At 45.4% G+C, this 26,990-nt stretch overlaps 1 protein-coding gene across 5 annotated transcripts in view; it reads left to right on the top strand.

Moving 5' to 3' along the window:
* The window catches only part of PISD (phosphatidylserine decarboxylase), a 73,746-nt gene that overhangs the window by 31,965 nt on the left and 14,791 nt on the right, over positions 1–26,990 (top strand). Inside the window, exons 1-6 of one of the 5 annotated variants that reach the window (XM_075341760.1) lie at positions 25–313; positions 1,415–1,580; positions 7,424–7,660; positions 16,984–17,116; positions 17,452–17,586; positions 19,705–19,865. In XM_075341760.1, the coding sequence (XP_075197875.1) occupies positions 132–313; positions 1,415–1,580; positions 7,424–7,660; positions 16,984–17,116; positions 17,452–17,586; positions 19,705–19,865 (1,014 nt within the window). In that variant the 5' untranslated portion in view covers positions 25–131. Of the gene's footprint in view, positions 1–24; positions 314–619; positions 698–1,414; positions 1,581–7,423; positions 7,661–16,983; positions 17,123–17,451; positions 17,587–19,704; positions 19,866–26,990 lie in introns of those variants that run through there. The other 4 variants (XM_075341759.1, XM_075341762.1, XM_075341763.1 and 1 more) reach the window with 4 other exon arrangements.

Raw genomic sequence — 26,990 nt, 5'->3', positions numbered from 1 at the left:
CTTATTACAGAGTATTAATCTCTGTCGTCACATCCTGCTCCAGAGTAGGAGGATGAAAGACCGGTGGCCTGAGCCCTGATGATGTGCCTGTCACAGAGGGGCCAGCGTGCTCCGATCTTGCACCCAAGGAGATGGTGAGATGCCGGAAACCTCAAGTAAATCCTCTACCCTCCAGATGTAACCTACGCAAAGTGAAGCTTCATGTTCGCAGGACGCGAACAGCCAGTGCCACTAACCCTACTAGGGAAGATCAAGCTGACACATCAGAACCAGCAAAATTGGACAATAGCTCCTCCAGACGGGCACGCTTCAGGTACCCTCAGTTTGTGGGTCAGTAGAAATGGGGAAGGACAAGGAGAGCAATGGCTAAGCTTTTGTTTGGCCTAATTAGGCAAAAGCTCCTTATCTATTCAGTGGAGTGAGGGGGAGGGAGAGAATGATGCTACTGTGTGGCCAGTCGGGCAGAAAAGCAGCTGGCTCAGCATTGTGCACTGTGAATGAGGGACCGGGACTGGGGAATGTCTCTGGAAAGGATGGATGGGGAAAGAGGCAGCAAGGCAGGGATTGGTCCGTGGTTGCCTGCAGTGAAAGGGGGGAGCGAGAGGCGGCCCTGGTTACTGGGTACCTTATCTTCGAGTTGCCGGCAATGTATAAGATCTTGAGCTGAGCATCTGTGCGCCCTAGTGACTCTGAGCAGGTTTGTCAATTTTTCTTACTTTCGAGCCTCTACAAAGAACACGAACACCAGAATTTATTGTCCTTCATTCATCACATGTAAATATGAAGGTTGTTTTCTGAAGGTGGTGATTCATAGAGTTCTTCCCTTGTCGTCCTTTTAGCTTCTCTTTTGTCTAGTGGCTTTTTGTATTCTCTGGAAAGAGCAGAGTCGATGGGGATAATAACCAGCCATGAATAATTGAATGAGTCGTCTGTATCGGAGAACTCTTCTTAGAAACCTTAAAGTGGTAAAAGGCCCATGGTGCATACAAGGGTTAAACTCCACTTGCTTTTACAACTTCGAGTTCATTCTTAAGTAGCTGGAAAATTATTTTCCTTTTTGCTTGTCTGACGGGTTCCATATGATTAGGCCTGATTTGTAGATGCTGCTGTTTTCCGTGCAGGTTTTACAGTCTTTCAACCATGATGTCAAATATATATATATATATATATATATATATATATATATATATATATATATATATATATATATATATATATATATATATATATATATATATATATATATATATATATATATATATATATATATATATATATATATATATAATATTGGGCTCTATGAAGTCTGCTGTAGAATAGATAGTCCGGGCAGACTCATGTTGGGTGGAAGCCATGATCTACGCTGTCCCTGGACCCTTGCACTCTCTTCTGACACTTGTATCTGATCTCACAGGTTGCAGTTCCCTCAGCTGGCGCTCAGACGGAGGTTGGGGCAGCTGACCTGCATGTCTAGGTCGGCACTGAAATTGCGTTCCTGGCCTCTCACAATCCTTTATTACCTCTTACCGTTTGCTGCACTTAGGCCCTTGGCCAGAGTGGGATGGCGACCTACCAGCAGGGTAAGTGTCCTGCCCATTGCCATTTCCACACTTTTTTTTTTTTTGGTTAATTGTAAGTTATGTAGTTTTACAGTCTATTCATTCTAGGATAAATAGTCTTGTTTACTTCCCATATTACAGCCGTGCGGGAGTAGAACTGTCCTTGTTACATTCAGAAATCCATTTACTGACGACAATGATGACTTAATCTGCAACATATATGGGAAAGCTGAGATCTGACTAGGCAGTATTTATATTGGGCCTTATATGCTCTTTACTTTATCACTGTGCATACTTTAGCTGACATTTATATAGGGTTTCAGCATCTTGTCCCTGGCTCTGGGAGTTCAGTAATATACCATAAGTGGATTTAGAGTAGATGGGCAGCACTGGGAATGGCAGATCGGGGCTGAATCTCCCGTGTTCTTTGTTTCTTCATCTGCAGTAAATGCCACCTCCATGCCCATCGGTATCAGGCGGCACATTTGGTCGAATGTCTGCAGTTTTGAGACACAAAATCAGGCTAGTTTCACACTTGCGTTGGACGGCGTCCGTAGCATTGCGTTGTGTGACGGATGCTACGGATCGTACAAAACAACGGAAAGCTTTTTTTTTTTTTTTTTTTTTTTTTTATTTTTTACAGTTTTACCGGCAGCAGACTATTGTGAACGTTCAGCTGAGCAGCTGTCACATGCCGGCGGGCGGGTGCTCAGCTGAACGTTCGGCCACCGAGAAACAAAATTAAAGTTTCTGTGATTTCAAAAAAAAAAAAAAAAAAAGCATGCGCAGTGAAAAATAAAGCTTTCCGTCGCTCAAAAAAAGTTACATGCAGCGTTCCTTCCACCCGACGCAGCGTCAAAATAACGACACTGCGTCGTGCAGCGGATGCAACGCTGACACTTGCGTTACAGTGCGTTGTCCATACAAGTCTATGGAGAATAGCGCAGTGCGTTAACTGACTGCGCTATTCTCCATAGTGATGGACTCCGCTGAGCGCAAGTGTGAAAGTACCCTTATGGCAAGTGGATACAATGAGCTGTATAAATTTCTCTATATAAAAAAAATCAATGAAAATAATTATGTTTTCCAAGGTTGCTGGGTTTATTAAGAACCTGATTCACACAGAACACTAATGTAAAACTGATCCTGAGTGGAAACAATGGGGTTAATCTTCTTAATAGCTGTAATAATCTGCGGCACATTATCTCCGTTAACTGCTACCTTTGCCTGGATGTGCTGGAGGAGGGTGAGGCTTTGGCGGGGATTATTTGGTTCTCCGCTTAGCTCTTCTCATGCACAGGAATCAGGTGAGGTGTCATGAGATGTGATATAAGAACTAATGAAAGTCCATTCACTAAAAAAGAATTGTGCATATTAAAGGGAATCTGTTACCACTTTGATCTTTTGACATGGTTAATATGGGCATACAGGTTCTAGAATGCTGACAATAGTTATACCTTTATATTGTGTCAGCTGCCTTGTGGAAAAATCATCTTATATTACTTTATATAAAGAGTTCTTCCAGGCTATGGGGCGGATGCTGCCTGGAAGATAACTCCGCCTCCAAAGCTTATTTTAAATAAAAGGGGCATTACCAGTGTGCCACAAGTAACTGACACAGAACAAAAGAAATTTGATTTCTTTCAAAGGCTATGTGCGCACGTTGCATAATTACATGCAGTTATGCTGCGCTTTGTAGCGCAGCGTAACTGCATGCGTCCTGCGTCCCCTGCATAATCTATGGAGATTCTGCAGGAGCCGTGCGCACGTGGCGTCTTAGAGCGCAGCGCTTCGGCTGCTGCCCGAAGCGCGCGTTCTAAGAAGTGAAATGTCACTTATTCCGTGCTCTTTGCCTGCAGCCCCTGCTCTGTCTATGGGAGGGGCTGCAGTCAGAGCGCATGGAATCTGCTTTTTTTTTCACTACGGACATTTTCTGCAGCGATTGGAAGCGCACGTGTGCTCTTCAGATCGCTGCAGACATTTCTGCAGGGACAGAACGCAACGTGCGCACATAGCCTAACACCTTTTTTGTAGCTACCTGAGCTCTGCTTCATTGCAACAATGTTGCAACACTGCCCGCCTGCAAGCTGGAGGCTAAGACTATGTGCCCACGGGGACAGTGTCCTGCGGATATATCCGCAGGACATTCCGCAGGTGCTCCCAGGAAACAGCACCACAACTTTTGTCTGTTTCCATGTTGCGGAATGTCCTGCGGGCATTCTGCATTGAGGATACAGTACCATGGCTTCGGCACTGCATCCTCAATGCAGAACAAGTGCTGCAGTGATCGGGGGAGTTCATACTTACCTCCATCATGCAGCACCTCGCTTTCCGGCAGCCGGGTCACTCTCTCAGCGTCTGCAGGAGAAGGTGGGCGGGCCTGAACTAGCTCCGGCTGTCACATGACCGGAGCTCGTGCTGGCTGCGCCCACCTCTTCCTTCCTGTACCTGGATTCACCGCGCTCCTGTACACTGGATGGAGAAAGTGACTCTGGTGAGGCAGTAAGTATAAGGGACCCTGCGGAGAAATCCGCAACAATAATTGACATGCTGCAGATTTTTCCGCACGAAAATCCGCACTATTTCCGCTGTGGAAAAATCCGCAGCGTGGGCACAGCATTTCCCAAATGCCATAGAAATGGCTGGGGAGTAGCTGTGCTGCAGATTTCTGGAAAATCTGCGGCTTTTCCGCGAGAAATCCGCTGCAAAATCCGCGCATTTTCCGCAGCGTGGGCACATAGCCTAAGGCCGGGACCACACGGGGACTACTGCGATCCTTGCATGACATTCGGCTCACGCAGGCAGCACAGCAGGAGCAGAGTGTCATACAAGTGTCATTGCGACTGAGGTCCAATCTGACCACAGCTACGGGGGTAGAGCTCCCTTTCTCCTCCGTTGACAGCTATTGCCATTCTCACTCTGCACTCGCTGTACACTGGTGAATTGCGAGTGCAGTGCAATTTTGCTCTCGCCCCATAGACTTGAATGGGTGCGAGAGAAACAAGGATCACATTGCACCCGCAGCATGCTGCGATTGTTTTCTCGGTCCGATTAGGGCTGAGAAAATAATCGCTCATGGGTGCTGGCACATAGGCTAATATTGGTCCCAGTGGAATGCAATGTTTTATCACCTTCCACTCGCACCGATTTTCATGCCGTGTGTCTTAGGGTACTTTCACACTTGCGTTCAGTGGAGTCCGTCACTATGGAGAATAGCGCAGTCCGTTAACGCACTGCGCTATTCTCCATAGACTTGTATGGATGACGCACTGTAACGCAAGTGTCAGCGTTGCATCCGTCACACAACGCAATGCAACGGATACCGTTCAACGCAAGTGTGAAACTATCCTTAGGCCTGAAGTTGAGAGGAACCTGCAGAAGTGTCAGTTATCATCACATGTAGTTCTGCAGTGAGAGCAGAGAGCGGCCATCACACATCACCCTAATAATGCCCCTGTTATTTATAATAAGCTCTGGAGGCGGAGTTATCTTCCAGGCAGCATCCGCCCCATAGCCTGGAAGAGCACATTTATATAAAGTGATAAAAGATGATATTTTCACAAACACAACATGGCTTTTGATAACAGACATAAAGGTATGGCTTTTTTCAGCATTTTATAACCTGTATGCCCATTTTAACAGTTTAAAAGTGTCAAACTGGTGACATATTCCCTTTAACAAGTAAAAATATGGAGATTATATAGCCCTACCTATCGCCAAGTCTGAAAAGGGTTGATAATGGCCAAGGGCTCCAGCGTTCTCAAGCTGTGAGAATAAACTTACATATGGAAGGATTACGGGCCTAAAACTGGTCTTACATTCATTTATTTAAAGGGAATCTGTCACCAGGTTTTTGCCAACTAATCTGAGAGCAGCATAACATAGGGGCAGAAATCCTGATTCCAGTGATGTGTCACTTACTGGGCTGCTTAGTGTAGTTTTGATAACCTACTGCTGATTCATCAGTGCGTTTATCATTAGAGGACTATTTGATCTGGTGCAAGGTAGTCCAGCATATTAATGCGCTCTGTATATAACTGCTTTATCTGTAGCAGAGAAAACATTGATTTTATCAATATGACAGCAAAACAGCTCCGTAAGTGACACATTGCTGGAATCAGGGTCTCTGTATCTACATTATGCTGCTGTCGCATGGGGGAGCAAAAACCTGGTGATAGATTTTCTTTAACCAGTGGCTATCCTTAGCAATCCCTCCTTGCTATATACATGTATGCCTGGCTGAGCATGCATGTGTTGGCAATGAGGGGGGGAATTAAACTGCTGCCATACAACTCAAGCAGATTCTCCCTTGAGAACAAAAGAACAAAGTGTTAAAATCCATCTTGCCTGACATCTTGAGACTCTCGTGCATATTAAATGGTCAGCTGGTTGAATTCACCCGTTCCTTAGATTATGACACTGAGCCCCATCAGTCTCATAAGTCACTTTATAACTTGGACTCCGTTTAGTCTCACCAAATATACACTCCCCCACCCCTTAAATATCTGCAGCTCTTCAGCTCTTAAGAGGTCCTACACATGGTATGTATCACAGGTATTCGTTGTGGAAGGTGCTGGAAATAATGTTACTTTCTGAATTGCAAGAGTTAAAACCCAACAGTATGTTATGTATGTACACTTTGAAATGCTGATTACTGATGGGCGAATAGTAACTATCTGGGTTCAGAATATTCGTATTGAATCCTAAAGTACTATTCCGGTATTCGTCATGAATAACGAGCCTAATGCAAGTCAATGGGGAACCCGAGGCATTGTCTGGGAAGTCTTCGTGAACAATGCTCCCATTGACTTGCATTAGATTCATCATTTGTGACAAAGACCTGAATAGTATTTTGGGATTCGTTACGAATATTCCGAATGGCTACTATTCGCTCATCACTAATGCGAAAATGTAATTCTGTTTTGGCAGCAAATCAACCATGAAGCAGCCGTGTGTGAATAATGCCACCTTTTATTATGGCTCACATAAAGCTATGACACCATGTACGGCTCAGTAATCTGTGCGTAATGTGTACATGATGCTTAAGGCTGCTTTCACACATCCGGTTTTAGCAGTGTGACTAAATCCGGCTCTAAAACCTATGCAACGGATGCAGCGAAAACACCGCATCCTTTGCATAAGTTTTTACATGCGACCCGTCCGGTTTTTGCCGGTTGCGGCATGCTACAGAGCATGCGCAGTGCAAAAAAACGCATGCGGCGGCTGGATGCGGTTTTTGCCGCATCCGGCATGCATTGGAAAAAGCACCGCATCGGCTGGATGCGGCGCGATGCGGTTTTTGGTGTTTTTTTTTTGCCGGACAAAAAAACGTGCCAGGCAACGTTCCATCCGGCCGCCGCATGTGCTAAATATGCCGCATCCGGCAAAAACCGGACCGAAGGCAAGGCCATGCAGCACAATCCGGCACTAATGAAAGTCTATGCGGAAAAAACGCAACCGGCGGCAAAAAAAACGGTTGTGTTTTTTTCTGCAAAGAGCCGGATTTTGCCGCACAGCAAAAACCGGATGTGTGAAAACAGCCTTATTAAATGTATAGTCCCAAGCCAAAGATGATGATGAATGTGCAACAATATCCATTTTATGTATTATTTTTGGGGGGGTTGAATTACAATTGTAGCACTATTTTCCTGACATTTATGTAGTAATTGTAATTTGTGTACTATTTATATTACTAAGAGTTGTAGTTGGCTTAGTTTCTTGCAGATCCTAGTGATAAACTTGCTAATGGACAATGTCATATATATGAAGCGCGCTGTATTACTTCAGTACTTTAATGCACTTTTCAGCCAATCCATAGCAGGCCTACCGTGCTTGAAGTGGTAAATTTTATTGTACGCCCACAGGTTGCCATCTACAAATCTGTGCCAACCAGATTGCTCTCACGCGCTTGGGGTCGCCTGAATCAGGTGGAATTGCCAACATGGCTGAGGAAACCGGTTTACAGTCTATATATTTGGACTTTTGGTGTCAATATGAAAGAGGCAGCAGTGGAAGATTTACACCATTACCGAAATCTCAGCGAGTTCTTCCGAAGGAAACTAAAGCCACAAGCACGGCCTGTATGTGACTCCCATAGCGTGGTAAGTAGAAGATTCTTCTCTAAAAATTGTCAGAAAATTACACTGGAAAGGTCCAGTCGAGCCATCACCTACAGTGCCTTGCAAAAGTATTCACCCCCACCACCCCTTGGTATTTTTCATGTTTTGCTACCTCAAAACCTGGAATCTCACTTTTTTTTTCTTTAGGGTGTTAATGTAAAGAATAGCGCTACAACTGTGAACATTTTTTTTTTTTTTTTTTAATTGTAAAGCAAAAAACTAATAGGACAAAGTGACTTTAGTGTGCATAACTATTCCCCCGCCTAGTGACTTTGGATAAGTCTCTGAGCTTTCCACATCTTCCACTGGGATTTTTACCCATTCCTCAAGGCAAAACTGCTCCAGCTCCTTCAAGTTTGCAGTTCACCAGAGGAAACCATCTATCTTCAAGCCTGACCACAGATTCTCAATTGGATTCCGGTCTGGGCTTTGACTAGGCCGCTCCAATACATTTACACGTTTCCCCTTAAACCACTCGAGAGTTGCTTTAGCAATATGCTTTGTGTCATTGTCTTTTTGCAAGGTGAACCTCCGTTCTAGTCTCAGATCACTAAAGAGGCTGAAACAGGTTTCGCTCAAGAATATAACTATTTTTCGCACCATCCATCTTTCCCTCAACTTCAGCCATTTTCCCTGTTCCTGCTGGCAAAAAAACAACCCCACAGCATGAAGCTGCCACCACGATTCACTGTGGGGATGTTGTTCTTGGGGTAATGAGCTGTATTGGTTTGACGCGAGACATAGCGTTTTACCTTTTTGAGGCCAAAAAGTTACATTTTGAATGTTTTTGCAAGGCACTGTATTTCAGGGTCTATGCACTTTAGATAATTGTTAGTTCTCCTTTCTATACACAAGATAGTTTCTGGTGTTTCCAGTGTGAAGAGACAAATAAGTATGTTGCTTGCTTACTTAAACTAGAAACAAAGAATCAATTGGGCATGTTGAAAATCTGAACTGTCCAATTTTTCTTTGACATCTAGAATTGGAAGAACACACACTAGATGACTGGCTCTACAGAAATCATTGGGTCTTATTGACTTTCATTTAATTAGCTCCTAAAACGGCTGCAACACTGAGGAGAAAAATCAAAATTAGTTTGGTGCTGTTCAGAGCGGTTTCATTCTGGAAATCTGACACCACAATTTAAAGGGAACCTGTCAGGTCAATAAAGCGTTCTGACCTGCAAGCAGGAGCCTGTGTGAGCTGCTAACCCCTTCCTACCCATCCCTGTTTTGTTATATTGTGTAATATGAAAGTAATAAAATACAAAGAGACGCCCATGGGGCTGGAGACCTTATGCTATTTACATAGGACACATGAAAGTAATAAAACGTAATTTATTACTTTCATATTACACAATATAACAACACAGGGATGGGTAGGAAGGGGTTACTAGCTCACACATGCTCCTGCTTGTAGGTCAGAACACTTTTTTTGACCTGGCAGGTTCCCTTTAACCCCTTCACCCCCGGCCACTAAAACACCCTAATGACCGGGCCATTTTTTGCAATTCTGACAAGTGTCACTTTGACAGGTTATAACTCTGGGACGCTTCAACGGATCCTGGCGATTCTGAGATTGTTTTTTCGTGACATATTGTACTTCATGTCAGTGGTAAATTTAGGCCGATATTTTTTGCGTTTATTTGTGAAAATTTAGGAAATTTGGCGAAAATTTTGAAAATTTCGCAATTTTCAAACTTTGAAAATTTATGCCCATAAATCTGAGAAATATGTCACACAAAATAGTTACTAAATAACATTTCCCACTTGTCTACTTTACATCAGCGCAATTTTCGAAACAAATTTTTTTTTCGTTAGGAAGTTAGAAGGGGTCAAAGTTCATCAGCAATTTCTCATTTTTCCAACAAAATTTAGAAAATAATTTTTTTTAGGGACCACATCACATTTGAGGTGACTTTGAGAGACCGAGGTGACAGAAAATACCCAAAAGTGACCCCATTCTAAAAACTGCACCCCTCACTCTGCTCAAAACCACATCCAAAAAGTTTATTAACCCTTTAGGTGCTTCACAGGAACCAAAGCAATGTGGAAGGAAAAAATGAAAATTTTACTTTTTAACACAAAAATGTTACTTTAGCCATAAAATTTTCATTTTCACAAGGGAGAAAAGAGAAAGTGCACCCTACAATTTATTGTGCATTTTCTCCTGAGTACGCCGATACCCCATATGTGGTAAAAATCAATTGTTTGGGTGCACAGCGGAGCTCGGAAGGGAAGGAGCGCCATTTGAATTTTTGAACGCAAAATTAGCTGCACTCATTAGCGGACGCCATGTCGGGTTTGAAGACCCCCTGAGGTGCCTAAACAATGGAGCTCCCCCACAAGTGACCCCATTTTGGAAACTAGAGCCCTCAAATATTTTTTCTAGATGTTTGATGAGCACTTTGAACACCTGGGGGCTTCACAGAAGTTTATAACGTTGAGCCGTGAAAAGAAAAAATTTTTTTTTTTACCACAAAACTGTTGCTTCAACTAGGTAGCTTTTTTTTCACAAGGGTATCGGGAAAAAATGCAACATAAAATGTATTGTCCATTTTCTCCTGAGTACGCAGATACCTCATATGTGGTGGAAATCAAATGTTTGGACACACGGCAGTGCTCGGAAGGCAAGGAGCGCCATTTAAATGCAAAATTAGCTGCACTAATTAGCGGACGCCATGTCGGGTTTGAAGACCCCCTGAGGTGCCTAAACAATGGAGCTCCCCCACAAGTGACCCCATTTTGGAAACTAGAGCCCTCAAATATTTTTTCTAGATGTTTGATGAGCACTTTGAACACCTGGGGGCTTCACAGAAGTTTATAACGTTGAGCCGTGAAAAGAAAAATTTTTTTTTTTACCACAAAACTGTTGCTTCAACTAGGTAGCTTTTTTTTTCACAAGGGTATTGGGAAAAAATGCAACATAAAATGTATTGTCCATTTTCTCCTGAGTACGCAGATACCTCATATGTGGTGGAAATCAAATGTTTGGACACACGGCAGTGCTCGGAAGGCAAGGAGCGCCATTTAAATGCAAAATTAGCTGCACTCATTAGCGGACGCCATGTCAGGTTTGAAGACCCCCTGAGGTGCCTAAACAATGGAGCTCCCCCACAAGTGACCCCATTTTGGAAACTAGAGCCCTCAAATAATTTTTCTAGATGTTTGGTGAGCACTTTGAACACCTGGGGGCTTCACAGAAGTTTATAACGTTGAGCCGTGAAAAGAAAAAAATTTTTTTTACCACAAAACGGTTGCTTCAACTAGGTAGCTTTTTTTTCACAAGGGTATCGGGAAAAAATGCAACATAAAATGTATTGTCCATTTTCTCCTGAGTACGCAGATACCTCATATGTGGTGGAAATCAAATGTTTGGACACACGGCAGTGCTCGGAAGGCAAGGAGCGCCATTTAAATGCAAAATTAGCTGCACTCATTAGCGGACGCCATGTCAGGTTTGAAGACCCCCTGAGGTGCCTAAACAATGGAGCTCCCCCACAAGTGACCCCATTTTGGAAACTAGAGCCCTCAAATAATTTTTCTAGATGTTTGGTGAGCACTTTGAACACCTGGGGGCTTCACAGAAGTTTATAGCGTTGAGCCGTGAAAAGAAAAAAATTTTTTTTACCACAAAACGGTTGCTTCAACTAGGTAGCTTTTTTTTTCACAAGGCTATCAGGAAAAAATGCACCATAAAACGTATTGTGCATTTTCTCCTGAGTACGCAGATACCTCATATGTGGTGGAAAGTAATTGTTTGGGCGCATGGCGGGGCTCAGAAGAGAAGGAGCGCCATTTGACTTTTCAAACGCACAGACGCAGTGCACTGATCGGCCGCTGCAGGACGCACGGTCGGATGCGATAAAAAAAGCGTCTGGGATACGTAAAAAAAAAAGTCACGCCAAAAATTGACCATGGATGCAGATATGTTATGTGCATCCCTGATCAGCGCTCGGCGGGACGCACAGACGGATGCCATACAAAAATTGTCGCGAATACGGAAAAAAGTCACGCCAAAAATTGAGCAGGGATGCCGATCCGTTATCTGCATCCCTGATCAGCGCTCGGCGGGACGCACGGACGGACGCGATACAAAAAGCGTCGCGAATACGGAAAAAAGTCATGCCAAAAACTGACCACGGATGCAGATCCGTTATCTGCATCCCTGATCAGCGCTTGGCGGGACGCACGGACAGATGAAGTGTAAAAATGGACAGGATACAAGAAAAAAAAAAAAAAAAAAAGTTATACTCACAGTACCAAGAGGATCACTGACCAGAAGAGTTGCAGAGGAACAAGAAGGCAGTGAGATAGACAGCTTTACACCAGCAGCAGGCAGGACGTTGGACAGATCAGCAGAAGGACCCAGCGATGGAGGCAGATGTGATCGGGCCAGTGAAGACCTCGGACGACCCGTGAAGGCAGGTAAGAGGACGTCGGGGGGGGCAGGGGGGGATGGGGAGAGGGGGGGGCAGATGGGGGGGGTTAGAGGGAGAGCAGAGGGGGCGGAGAAGCAAAGGCAGAAGGAAGGAACCTTGGAAGCAGAATAGAGATGACAGAGGAGGCAGGCAGATCGCGTGGGGAGCAGATCGGGATGCCGGGGGGCAGATCGGGGCGTAGGGGGGCAGATCGGGGCGTAGGGGGGCAGATCTGGGGGGGCACGGGCAGGGGCCTTCACGGGAGCGCGCAGGGGCCTTCACGGGAGCGCGCAGGGGCCATCGCCGGAGCGCAATACTTACCTTTGGAGCTGGCGCGGTGACAGCAGAGGCGGCGTCTGCGGCGGCAGCAGCGGTGGCGTGGTACCAAAAGTACCAGCCACTCCACGCTGCAGCCATGTTGGGGGAGGGTCCCCAGAGCAGTACAGGCCTGGGGAGGGCGGCCACCGGCAGATCAGACCGCCCCACTGCACACTGATTGGAGCGATTGCGCGTCATAGCACGATCGCTCCAATCAGTGCTGCAGGGGCTGGGGGCGGCATGTTTGAGGTCCACCTATGATATGCTGCAGCAGCTGCGGCATCTCATAGCTGGATCTCACAGGATCGCACTAATTCGGGCATTATTTTTGCCGAAATTAGTGCGATCGATGTGGTTGGCGGTTCAGATTTGAACAGCCAATCACATCGATCGTCGATAGGAGGTGGCGATGCCACCCCCCCTGGGGTCAAGCAAAGGTCCCCTGCTGTAAGAAACAGCAGGGGACATCATTTGAAAGCCGTTGCTATGGCCACGGCAATCAAATGAAGTTTAGGCAGTAAAATTACGTCCCTGGTCGTTAAGTCACGTTAAAATAGGACGTAATTTTACTGCCCGCGGTCGTGAAGGGGTTAATGCTACTCCTACTTAATTTTAATTGACTGTTTCATGTCTTAAAAGGGTTGTACAATGCTAATGTGGCTCATCACTATTTCAGGCCGCCTCTCGTAGGGATGGCCCCAAATTGCAGAGACCTGTTCGCGTGTTGGATCAAAATCTGCAGTGCAAGTCTATGGGTCCGTGAAATAAAAATCAAACTGCACTTGGTTGGCATCTGAGTGCAGTCCGATTTTCATGGACTGCTAGATAAAGAATAAAGTATTTTTTTTTTCCCCACTAGAAAAAACTGACACTTGGATGAAACTTTGACTGAGAAAAATTTCTATGTTTTTCACATACGTGAAAAAAAAACAAAACCCGGACGTCTGACTGAGCCCTTACAGTTTAGCTCCTCCGTCCCTCCCTTGTCCATGTCCTTTTGTAAAAATCTGAGTGAATAGGAACGTTTTTGCTCATTCGCATTGCTTCTCGGTCTGAAGTTGCTCCTCTATGTAGTAACTCAAGCCTATATGCCTCGAGTAGCATTTCTTGAGGCTACAACCCTTTTTCATGGAAGCCTAGGACCGGTTACACAGCCGGAGACATGTCAGGGCGTTTATCATGGAATACTTCTTGGAGATTCCCTTTATTGCTAGTGATTGATTAGTAAGGGTGGTTGTCTAGGCTGTGCCATAAATTAAAATGACAAATCAATAATCAATCTATGGTTGATCTGTGGCCTGGTCCTTCGTTTAACATGAATGACTTTTCCGTAGATATGTCTGGTTGGATGCTTGTTTCAAGATTATCTTGCCGTGTAAACAGGCTGCCAATCATCGTGTTCATCGGGTGACATTCTGCCATGCAGCATAAAGGATCATTGTTCTGTGTAAACAGGACTCTCACTGCCGAGAACCATGCCAGCCTATGTGCACTGAGGGATCTAGTATAGATCACTCCGTGCACAATGTTTTGGTCTGCCTTTATGAACAGGCATTCAAACGTCTGTCAATTGTAAAAATGTATCTGTCAGCAGTTGGTGTAAACAGAGCTGAAGTCTGTAAAGTTTTTGCGTTCATAAAGGCTTGGTATTTTGTGGCCTGGCCTGATTTTATTTGACCTTAGGTGTCCCACATAAACTGGATCCAAATGATACGTGTGCAAGGGACTTCCAACCATACCACATGACTGATCCTTTTGCTCTGCATGGACAAAAGAGACTGACCATGCTTTATCTCCCACTACCTTGTTAAAGAAGACAGGTGGGCTCAAATACACAGTTGAAACCAGAGGTTTACGTACATTAGTGTATGTAATCTAAAAAGACACATCTGCATGTTTTTCTCAGTATATGACATTAAATCAGAATACACCTTTCCCATTTTAGATCAATTAGGAACCAAAATTATATTTACCAAAAGCCAGAATAATGAGAGGGAAGATTGTGGCATTTTTATTACTTTCTACAAAGTCAAAAATTTACATACATTTCATTAATATTTTGTACCATTGCCCTTAAACTGCATGAGTTGGGTCAAACATTTTGGATCTCCTTCTACAAGTTTCTCACAATAGTTAGTAGGAATTTGGTCCCATTCTTCCTGACAGAACTGGTGTAACTGAGCCATGTTTGTAGGTCACCTTGCTCGCACCGGACTTTTCAGCTTTGCCCATAAATTGTTAATATGATTGAGATCAGGGTTTTGTGATGGCCACTCCAAAACATTGACTTTGTTATCCTTAAACTAATTTGTAACCAGTTTGGCAGTATGCTTCGGATCATTGTCCATTTGGAAGACCAATTTCCGCCCAAGATTTAAGTTCCTGACTGGTGTCTTGAGTGGTTGCTTCAGTATTGCCACATAATCTTCTTTCCTCATGATGCCATCTATTTTCTGAAGTGCACCAGTCCCTCCTGCAGCAAAGCAACTCCACACCATGATGCCGACGCTCCCATATTTCACAGTTGGGATGGTATTCTTAGGCTTCAAAGCTTCTCCCTTTTTCCTCCAAATGTAACGATGGTCATTATGGCCAAACAGTTCAATTTTAGTTTTGTCAGACTACAGGACAGGTCTCTAAAAAATAAGATCTTTGTTCCTGTATGCATTTTCAAACATTAATCCAGCTTTTTTATATTTCTTTTGGAGTAATGGCTTCTTCCTGGCAAAGTGGCCTTTCAGCCCATGTTAATGCAGTACTTGTTTCACTGCTGATAATGACAATCTTACCAGCTTCCACCAGCATCTTCAGAAGGTATTCTGCTTTTGTTCTTGGGTTGATATGCACATGTGTGACCAAAGCATGTTTGTCTCTGGTGCACAGAACCAATTTCCTTTCTGAGCTATTATGATGACTGGACATTCCCATCTTGTTTGGTTGTACTTGTCTATAATTGTTTGTACAGCTGAATGAGGCACCTTCAGGTATCTGGAAATTGAACCCAAGGATGAACCAGACTTGTGCAAGTCCACAATTCTCTTCCTGAGATCTTGGCTGATTTTCTTTTGACTTTCCCATGATGCTACACAAATAAGCAGTATGTTTCAGGTGTGCATTAACCCCTTCACGACCGGCCAATTTTGTGCTGTTTTTTTGTTTCGCCATTCTTCTTTTGAGACATAACTTTTTTTATTTTTCAGTCAATATGGCCATGTGAGGGCTCCTTTTTTACAGAAGGAGCTGTACTTTTAAATGAAACCATGAGTTTTACCATATAGTGTACTTGAAAACGGCAAACCATTCCAAATGCGGAAAAATTGCAAAAAAAAGTGCAATTACACTATTGTTTAATATTTTATTCAGTGTTCGTGATACGGTAAAACTGATGTTTGGGTGTGATGCATCGAAGAACACAAACATGAATAAGTTTACTTTTATCTAAGAGGTTAAAAAAAATTAGTTTGTCCGAAAAAAGTGGCACACGTTTTCCTCCATTTTCCGTGACCCGTAGCATCATTTTTTGGGATCTATGGCTCAGTGATGGCTTTTATTTTGCGTCTCGAGCTGACGTTTTTAACAGTGCTATTTTTGCGCAGATGCTACTTTTTGATCGCTTGTTATTGCATTTTGTGCAAAATTTGTGGCAACCAAAAAACGTAATTTTGGCTTTGGAATTTTTTGCTGCCATGCCGTTTATCGATAAGATTAATTGATTTTATATTTTGATAGATCGGGCATTTCTGAACGCGGCGATACCAAATGTGTGTATTTTTAACCCTTTAATTTTCAATGGGGCAAATGGGGATGAGTTGAACTTTTAGGCTTTTTTATTAACTTTTTTTAAAACTTTATTTTTTTTATATATTACTAGTCTCCCTAGGGGGCTATAACGATCAGTTGTCTGTTCGCTAATTCATCGGGAGAAGTGATCATCTCTTGTAACAGCCAGTACTTTGCTGTTTTTTAACAGGACCTTAGTCATGTGAGCATAGGAATCACCACATCACCCTGTGCTACCATGACAACTACCAGATCCACGTGATCACGTCACGTGACTTCCGGTGGAGGCCTGTGAATAAAGTTATAGCGCAATCGCTACTATAATGGCACTTTCATATATTGACAGCACCATTTAAGGAGTTAAAAGGCACGGGCAGATAGCGATTCCGCTCGTGCCTGGCAGGCACACGTCGGCTGTACAAATTGGCTGAGATGTGCGCTGATCTCCCCTGACTGCCGGCAGCAGCTGAGGGAGATTAACACTATGACTGCTATGATGTAATTTTACTGCCCGCAGTCGTTAAGGGGTTAAAACACATTCACAGGTGTCTTTAACTCAGATGTTGCCCATAAACCTATCAGAATTTTAAAAGAAATGACATCATCATATAGACTGTCCCATAATGTTTAAAGGCATAGTACTCAGTGTATGTCAAATTTTGACTTTGCAGAAAGTAATAAGATGCCTTCAGGCTCTCTCTCATATTTATTGTGCTAAATGTTTATCATTGTTTGGGAAGGTAGCTTTTATGTAAAAATTAATGGAACCCTTATTGATCCTTTTCAGATCAGCCCATCTGATGGAAAGATTCTGCACTTTGGTCGAGTGAAAAACTGTGAAGTGGAGCAGGTTAAGGGGGTAACCTATTCACTGGAATCCTTCTTGGGACCCCAGACCTGGACTGAGAATCTATCCATTAGTAAGAGTAAGATCCTCATGGGTGCTACCAAGAATAGTGTTTAGCAGATCTACTCAGGCCAATGGCATTTTATTTCTTTATAGTCGATTTAAACATGTGATACAGCTCCTGTTAGAATGGTTTTTGGAATCCTGATGTGCATGCTCGACATTTGGAACTTTCCTGTGTATATTAAAGCGCACCTTTGTTATCTGAAAGATGAGGTTTAAATTAACTGCAAAGGTCATAGTTGTACAATAGGAATTACTAAAAAAAAAACAAAAAAAAACCTTTTTTTTTGTTGTTGTTTTTGTTACTAGTAACAAATGTTAACTGGTAAATATTATTTCCTCTAGCATCATTCCAGGACCAGTTAGTAACAAAGGAAGGCAATGAGCTGTACCACTGTGTCATTTACCTTGCTCCTGGTGACTATCACTGCTTTCACTCACCAACAGACTGGAATGTGTATCACAGACGCCATTTCCCAGGTACCCTATTTTTTTTTCTAGTTTAGTAAAGTGTCCATGTGAGACTTGCAATGTTGCAATTATGTGCATATATATATATTATATATATTTTAATTTTTATACACTCCACAGGTTTAGCTCCATAGTCACTTGTGGAGCATTGTAGTACCATGTTCTGCTGTTCAGTCTTAATGCCATGTAATCGAAATATTTAATTTTTATTATTGATAGTAATGACCTGTCATTTTTAGACCATGATCACAACAGTCATTTATGATTTAAGTGGTTGGAAAATATAATAAATTAGCTCAATTGTTGTCTAGTTTATTTAGGCATTGCTGTAATGCATTGCATAGTATTTCTACACCATGTGCAGAATTATTAGGCAAATGAGTGTTTTGATCACATGATACTTTTTATACATGTTGTCCTATTCCAAGCTGTATAGGTTTCAGAGCCAACTACCAATTAAGTAAATCAGGTGATGTGCATCTCTGTAATGAGGAGGGGTGTGGTGTAATGACATCCACACCCTATATATATAAGGTGTGCTTAATTATTAGGCAACTTCCTTTCCTTTGGCAAAATGGGTCAGAAGAGAGATTTGATGGGCTCTGAAAAGTCCAAAATTGTGAGATGTGTTGCAGAGGGATGCAGCAGTCTTGAAATTGCCAAACTTTTGAAGCGTGATCACTGAACAATCAAGCGTTTCATGGCAAATAGCCAACAGGGTCACAAGAAGCGTGTTGGGCAAAAAAGGTGCAAAATAACTGCCCATGAATTGAGGAAAATCAAGCATGAAGCTGCCAAGATGCCATTTGCCACCAGTTTGGCCATATTTCAGAGCTGCGACTTTACTGGAGTATCAAAAAGCACAAGGTTTGCCATACTCAGGGACATGGCCAAGGTAAGGAAGGCTGAAAAACCACCACCTCTGAACAAGAAAGATAAAATAAAACGTCAAGACTGGGCCAAGAAATCTTAAGACTGATTTTTCAAAGGTTTTATTGACTAATGAAATGAGTGACTCTTGATGGGCCAGATGGATGGGTCAGAGGCTGGATCAGTAAAGGACAGAGAGCTCCACTCCGACTCAGATGCCAGCAAGGTGGAGGTGGGGTACTGGTATGGGCTGGTTTCATCAAAGATGAATTTGTGGGACCTTTTCGGGTTGAGGATGGAGTGAAGCTCTACTCCCAGACCTACTGCCAGTTTCTGGAAGACAACTTCTTCAAGCAGTGCTACAGGAAGAAGTCGGTATCGTTCAAGATAAACATGATATTCATGCAGGACAATGCTCTGTCACATGCATCCAACTACACCACAGTGTGGCTGGCCAGTAAAGGTCTAAAAAGATGAAAAAATGACCTGGCCCCCTTGTTCACCTGATCTGAACCAAATAGAGAACCTGTGGTCCCTCATAAAATGTGGGATCTACAGGGAGGGAAAACAGTACACCTCTCGGAACATTGTCTGGGAGGCTGTGGTGGCTGCTGCACGCAATGTTGATCGTAAGCCGATCAAGCAACTGACAGAATCTATGGATGGTAGGCTGTTGAGTGTCATCATAAAGAAAGGTGGCTATATTGGTCACTAATTTTTGGGTTTTGTTTTTGCATGTCAGAAATGTTTATTTCTAAATTTTGTGCAGTTAATTGGTTTACCTGGTGAAAATAAACAAGTGAGATGGGAATATATTAGTTTTTTATTAAGTTGCCTAATAATTCTCCACAGTAATAATATCCTCCTAAGATAGCCAAATTTAAAAAAAAAACCCACTTCAAATTCCACAAATATTAAGCTTTGAGATTTAGGAGTTTTTGTGGTTGATTGAGAACATAGTTGTTGATTAATAATAAAAAAAAATCCTGTAAAATACAACGTGCCTAATAATTCTGCACACGGTGTATGTGAAATATAATGAATGTTCACCTGGCTACAATGACCAAAAATTGACTTCCATCCCTCAGGCGACTTCATATATTCCCAGGACGGGCACATTATTGTTTTTATATTATTCCACTTATAAGAGAATTTTGACATTACACAGGATTTATGGTATTTCCTTGTGTATTTTACTCTTGTGCACATTTACGTTTATTATTTCTATGAGAAGTAACTAACTCATTGATTCCATAGGATCTCTTATGTCAGTGAACCCTGGAGTTGCTCGGTGGATAAAAGAGTTGTTCTGCTACAATGAACGTGTTGTCCTCACAGGGGGGTGGAAACATGGATTCTTCTCACTCACTGCCGTCGGTGCTACCAATGTTGGATCTATTCGCATATACTTTGACAGGGTAAGTGAATTTGACACAGATTTTAGTTTTCACAGAGGTTGTTGCTTCAGTGTTTTTAGCTTTGTTAATCCAATGTTTCTTTTGGTTTGTGAAGTACAATTATAAACATTTCATACGGTTTTACACTTTTATTGGCGAATACATTAAGTTTCTTATTTTAATTAATAAACTTTTATTGAACACCACAACATATTTTACATCAGGATAATTATTTTACATGTCTTCATACAAACATGTACATGAATAATACCAATAGAAACTGATTTATCGCTTAATACCATTCAAATAACCGCCATATTTCTTCCCTTCTCACCTATGGTGTGCATTACACCAAGATTACACTTATACAAGATGTTTCACTTAGAGAATTACCTCATCCTCTAACCCAGACAGGCCAAACTCATAATTTACAGGGTCAATAAACAGGGCATCTCTAGCCAGCTCCTCTGAAACTACAGTTGCGCACCAACTCTGATCTTCTCACACTTGACCAAATTTGCCAGTCCCCCCTGCCCCTTCATATAAACCTTTTTTTTTTTTTCCCCCATTAAAATAGAAGTATTGAGAGCCTGGACCACCGCTTCTACACGGGGAGGTTTGCCTGCCAGCCAATGCTTGGCTATGGATTTTCTTGTCTAGTAGAGTATTTTAGTAATAGCTAGCTGTCCTGGGAGGAACCACCCACCTCACCCACTAAACCGAACACAGGCTTTTGCACTAAGCCCCCCAGCGTCAGGCAAGTTCAAAACGTGTGCATCAGGTCCGCATTTCCTCACAACACTGACAACAGTCATCCACCCTAAGGCCCCTGGTGGTCCTATAGAGTATATCAACCAAGAACAGTGGAGACCTTTTCTTTTTCGCTCCTAATTGGGAGACCCAGACAGTGGTGTATAGCTACTGCCTCTGGAGGCCGCACAAAGAACTACACTTAAAAGTGTAAGGCCCCTCCCCTTCTGGCTATACACCCTCCCGTAGGAGTACAGATTCCTCAGTTTTAGCTTTGTGCGCAAGGAGGTCAGACACGCACGCATAGCTCCATTGTTTTTAGTCAGCAGCAGCTGCTGACTATGTCGGATGGAAGAAAAGAGGGTCTATACAGACTCCCAGCATGCTCCCTTCTCACCCCACTTATGTCGGAGGTGTTTGTAAGGTTGAGGTACCCATTGCGGGTACGGCGGCAGGAGCCCACATGCTGATTCCTTCCCCATCCCTTTTTACAGGGCTCTGGGTGAAGTGGGATTTACCGGTCTCCAGGCACAGAGACCGTGCTCCATCTACAGCCCCTGGAGAAGATGCTGGATGGAGCGGAGTACATCAGGGACATGGCCCTGCTTCCTCAAGGTACTCTGTGTCCCCGTGTATCTGGCGCTCACACCGCAGCATGCTGGGTGTTGTAGTGCGCCGGGGGACATCAGCGCTGCGGCGCCTGTGCCATGGCCTCATTCAGCTTTGCTGAAGCAGGCACATTTATGGGAATAGGCTGCGCCGGCCGCTGGGACTGCGGCGCGGCTGGCACTTGTAGTGCGCCGGGGACTTCAGCGCGGCCTGCGCTTTTACGGCGGCCGCGCTGATAACTACAGTCCCCGGCTTTTGCGGCCTGCTTCCTTTCGTTCCCGCCCCCAGACCTGCCAGTCAGGAGAGGGGCGGGACGCTGCCCACGTCTAGAACTCGGTCGCGCCGGCCGCTCGAACAGCGGCGCGGCTGGCACTTGCGGTGCGCCGGGGACTTCAGCGCGGCCCGCGCTTTTACGGCGGCCGCGCTGATAACTCGAGTCCCCGGCTTTTGCGGCCTGCTTTCGTTCGTTCCCGCCCACAGACCTGCCAGTCAGGAGAGGGGCGGGACGCTGGCCAGTGCATCAGCGCTGAGGGCTGGAGTCGTTTTTACATACTCCAGCCCTCACAGTCAGCACAGAGGGGACACTGTTCCCGCACTTTTGTTTGGGAACTCCCACGGACCGCCCCTCTCCACAGAAGCCGGCAGCCATTCTTGCTGACACGCTGAGCTGCAGAGGGGAGCCGGGGAGACCCAGACAAGGCATTCTGCAGCCTCTTACCCGCTGTTCAGCGGGCGGTAAGCAGCCCTCAGGGCTCACCCCCTCTTGTGCTCGTAGTATTCTTAGTATTTTGTTTCTACAAATACTTTGTACTGCATAGCGCTGGTCGCCCTTTGGCTATAGACTCTCTCACATGCAGAGAGCCAGCAGCATGTCGCCCGTAAAACGCAAGGGTGCCAAGGCACAGACATTGTATGCTTCCTGCACCGCATGTGGGACTTTTCTACCGGCAGGCTCCACGGACCCCCATTGTGTGCAGTGCTCGGCCCCTGCGGCGCTTGCACAGTCGGGACCTCTGCTGGACGTGTCCCAGGGTGTACCACCTGTGAATGCTGTCCAGGTGACAGGAACTGAGTTTGCAGCTTTTGCTGACAGAATGTCTCTCACTATGTCACAAATTCTTGACACATTGCGAGCTAGGCCTGTACTTCAGACCACGGACACTGTGCATGTATTGCCCCCTGGTCCCCCTCAGCTCCTAGCTCCGGGACGGGCATCTACACCTCAGGGTGAAGACTCTGACTCGGACGATGGCCCCGGGCAGCCTAAGCGGGCTCGTTATGACGGGCCCTCACATTCATCTCAATGGTCTGGATCCCAGCGGGATGAATCTATGGGTGATGAGGCGGACTTAACTGATCAGGATTCTGATCCTGGGACCGCTCTCAATCTAGATACACCAGATGGTGACGCAATAGTTAATGATCTTATATTTAACATCAATAAGATGTTGAATATTTCCCCACCAGCTCCTCCTGTAGAGGAGTCAGCTTCGCAGCACGAGAGAATCCATTTCAGATACCCTAAGCGTACATTAAGCACTTTTCTGGACCACGCTGACTTCAGAGACGCAATCCAGAAACCCCACGCTTATCCTGAAAGGCGTTTTCCTAAACGACTTAAAGATACACGCTACCCTTTTCCCTCTGAAGTGGTCAAGGGTTGGACCCAGTGTCCAAAAGTGGATCCTCCAATTTCCAGGCTTGCAGCCAGATCCTTGGTTGCTGTTGAAGATGGAGCGGCACTTAAAGATGCCACTGACAGGCAGATGGAGCTCTGGCTGAAATCCATCTATGAAGCGATTGGAGCGTCATTAGCGCCTTCTTTTGCGGCCGTATGGGCACTCCAAGCTATCACGGCCGGGCTTGCGCGAGTCGACTCAGTCACACGTGCATTTGCCCCGCAGGTAGCACCATTGACCTCGCAAATGGCGGCATTCGCGTCGTACGCGATTAATGCTGTTCTTGACGCTACAAGCCGCACGGCAGTGGCGTCAGCCAACTCAGTTGTTTTGCGTAGGGCTCTGTGGTTGAGACATTGGAAAGCAGATTCTCATTCCAAGAAGTGCTTAACCAATTTGCCTTTTTCTCGTGACCGATTGTTTGGAGAGCGTTTGGATGAAATCATCAAACACTCCAAGGGTAAGGACTCTTCCTTACCGCAACACAGACAAAACAAGCCCCAACAGAGGAGGGGTCAGTCTGGTTATCGGTCCTTTCGAGGACAGGGCAGGTCCCAATTCGCCTCGTCAAAAAAGACTCAAAAGGACCAGAGACGTTCAAATTCTTGGAGGTCTCAGTCACGCCCAAAAAGACCAGCCGGAGGAACCGTTGCCAAAACGACGTCCTCCTGACTTGCGGTCTCCGATGCCCACACCCGCGGTCGGTGGGAGGCTGTCCCACTTTGGCGACATTTGGCTAGCAAATGTCAAAGACCGTTGGGTGAGAGATATTCTATCTCACGGGTACAGGATAGAGTTCGGTTCTCGTCCGCCAACTCGTTTCTTCAGAACTTCTCCACCACCAGACCGAGCCGATGCTCTGTTGCAGGCGGTGGCCGCTCTAAAGGCGGAAGGAGTGGTGACCTCCGTCCCTCTTCAGGAACAGGGTCACGGTTTTTACTCCAATCTGTTTGTGGTCCCAAAAAAGGACGGATCGTATCGTCCCGTCCTGGATCTGAAGTTGCTCAACAGACACGTAAAAGTCAGGAGGTTCCGGATGGAATCCCTACGCTCCGTCATAGCCTCAATGTCTCAGGGAGATTTTCTAGCATCAATAGACATCAAAGATGCGTATCTCCACGTGCCGATTGCACCAGAGCATCAGCGTTTCCTACGTTTCGTCATACACGACGAGCACCTACAGTTCGTAGCGTTACCCTTCGGTCTGGCAACAGCCCCCCGGGTCTTCACCAAAGTCATGGCAGCAGTAGTAGCTGTTCTGCACTCGCAGGGTCACTCGGTCATCCCGTACCTAGACGACCTGCTTATAAAGGCATCCTCTCAAGAAGCATGCCAACACAGTCTGAAGGTGGCGCTAGACACTCTCCAGACTTTCGGGTGGATTATCAACTTTCCAAAGTCTCATCTAACCCCGACCCAATCTCTGACTTATCTTGGCATGGAGTTTCATACTCTCTCAGCGATAGTGAGGCTTCCACTGGACAAGCAGTGCTCGCTACGGACTGGAGTGCAATCTCTCCTTCAGAGCCAGTCGCACTCACTGAGGCGCCTCATGCATTTCCTAGGAAAGATGGTAGCAGCAATGGAGGCAGTCCCGTTCGCGCAGTTTCATCTGCGCCCTCTCCAATGGGACATTCTGCGCCAATGGGATGGGAAATCGACGTCCCTCGACAGGACTGTCTCCCTCTCTCAGACTGCCAAGGACTCTCTACGTTGGTGGCTTCTCCCCAACTCATTGTCACAGGGAAAGTCGTTCCTTCCCCCGTCCTGGGCAGTGGTCACGACAGATGCGAGCCTATCAGGGTGGGGAGCGGTGTTTCTCCACCACAGGGCTCAGGGGACGTGGACTCAGGAAGAGTCCACCTTGCAGATCAATGTTCTGGAAATCAGAGCAATCTATCTTGCCCTGCGAGCCTTCCAACAATGGCTGGAAGGCAAGCAGATTCGGATTCAGTCGGACAATTCCACGGCGGTGGCGTACATCAACCACCAAGGGGGAACACGCAGTCGCCAAGCTTTTCAAGAAGTCCAGCGGATTTTGACGTGGGTGGAAAGCAGAGCATCCACCATATCTGCAGTTCACATCCCAGGCGTGGAAAACTGGGAAGCAGACTTTCTCAGTCGCCAGGGCATGGACGCAGGAGAATGGTCCCTTCACCCGGACGTGTTTCAACAGATCTGTTGCCGCTGGGGGTCGCCGGACGTCGATCTGATGGCGTCACGGCACAACAACAAGGTCCCAGTTTTCATGGCACGGTCTCACGATCACCGAGCGCTGGCGGCAGACGCCTTGGTTCAGGATTGGTCGCAATTCCGACTCCCCTATGTGTTCCCACCTCTAGCATTGTTACCCAGAGTTCTCCGGAAAATCAAGTCCGACTGCCAGCGAGCCATACTCGTCGCTCCAAATTGGCCAAGAAGGTCGTGGTACCCGGATCTGTGGCATCTCACGGTAGGCCAACCGTGGGCACTACCAGACCGTCCAGATCTGCTGTCTCAAGGGCCGTTTTTCCATCTGAATTCTGCGGCCCTGAACCTGACTGTGTGGCCATTGAGTCCTGGATCCTAGCGGCCTCAGGTTTATCTCAGGGAGTTGTTGCCACAATGAGACAGGCTAGAAAACCATCCTCAGCTAAGATCTATCACAGGACGTGGAAGATATTCTTAGCGTGGTGCTTGGCTCAAGGGTTTTCTCCCTGGCCATTTGCATTGCCAATTTTTCTTTCCTTCCTGCAGTCTGGGTTGGAAAAAGGTTTGTCCCTTAGCTCGCTTAAGGGTCAAGTCTCCGCGTTATCCGTATTCTTTCAGAAGCGCTTGGCACAGCTTTCTAAAGTACGCACGTTTCTCCAAGGAGTTTGTCATATCGTTCCTCCTTACAGACGGCCATTGGAACCCTGGGATCTGAACAAGGTTCTCCTTGCTCTTCAAAAGCCGCCTTTCGAGCCTTTGAAAGAGGTTCCCCTTTCTCGGCTTTCACAAAAGGTAGTTTTTCTTGTAGCGGTCACGTCTCTTCGAAGAGTGTCCGAGCTGGCGGCGTTATCTTGCAAATCTCCCTTCCTGGTATTTCACCAAGACAAGGTAGTACTGCGTCCAATTCCAGAGTTTTCTCCCAAGGTGGTTTCTTCCTTTCATCTCAATCAGGATATCACTTTGCCATCTTTGTGTCCGCATCCAGTTCACCAATTTGAAAAGGGTTTACATCTGTTGGACCTGGTGAGAGCACTCAGGATTTACATTTCTCGCACGGCGCCTCTACGCCGTTCGGATGCGCTCTTTGTCCTAGTCGCTGGTCAGCATAAGGGATCGCAAGCTTCCAAATCCACCCTGGCGCGGTGGATCAAGGAACCAATTCTTCACACATACCGTTCTGCTGGGCTTCAGATTCCATCTGGACTGAAGGCCCATTCTACCAGAGCCGTTGGTGCGTCCTGGGCGTTGAGGCATCAGGCTACGGCTCAGCAAGTGTGCCAGGCGGCTACCTGGTCGAGTCTGCACACGTTTACCAAACACTATCAAGTGCATACCTACGCTTCGGCAGACGCCAGCCTAGGTAGACAGGTCCTTCAGGCGGCGGTGGCCCACCTGTAGGAAGAGGCTGTATGACAGCCCGTTCATGTGGTATCTTTTTACCCACCCAGGGACTGCTTTTGGACGTCCCACTGTCTGGGTCTCCCAATTAGGAGCGAAAAAGAAGAAGGGAATTTTGTTTACTTACCGTAAATTCCTTTTCTTCTAGCTCCAATTGGGAGACCCAGCACCCGCCCTATCTGTTTTTAGGGTTTCGTTTTTTCGGGTGCACATGTTGTTCACGTTGTTTCTTAAGTTCTCCGATCTAGTTATCGGATTGAATTTGTTTTTGAAACTGTTATTGGCTTTCCTCCTTCTTGCTTTGGTACTAAAACTGAGGAATCTGTACTCCTACGGGAGGGTGTATAGCCAGAAGGGGAGGGGCCTTACACTTTTAAGTGTAGTTCTTTGTGCGGCCTCCAGAGGCAGTAGCTATACACCACTGTCTGGGTCTCCCAATTGGAGCTAGAAGAAAAGGAATTTACGGTAAGTAAACAAAATTCCCTTCTTTTGTGTCATATTATTGAAAGCGCCTCTGGAG

The sequence above is a fragment of the Anomaloglossus baeobatrachus genome, chromosome 1 (genome assembly GCF_048569485.1).
Source record: "Anomaloglossus baeobatrachus isolate aAnoBae1 chromosome 1, aAnoBae1.hap1, whole genome shotgun sequence".
Taxonomy (NCBI): Eukaryota; Metazoa; Chordata; class Amphibia; order Anura; family Aromobatidae; genus Anomaloglossus; species Anomaloglossus baeobatrachus.
This window is presented reverse-complemented; position numbering and strand designations above follow the sequence as displayed.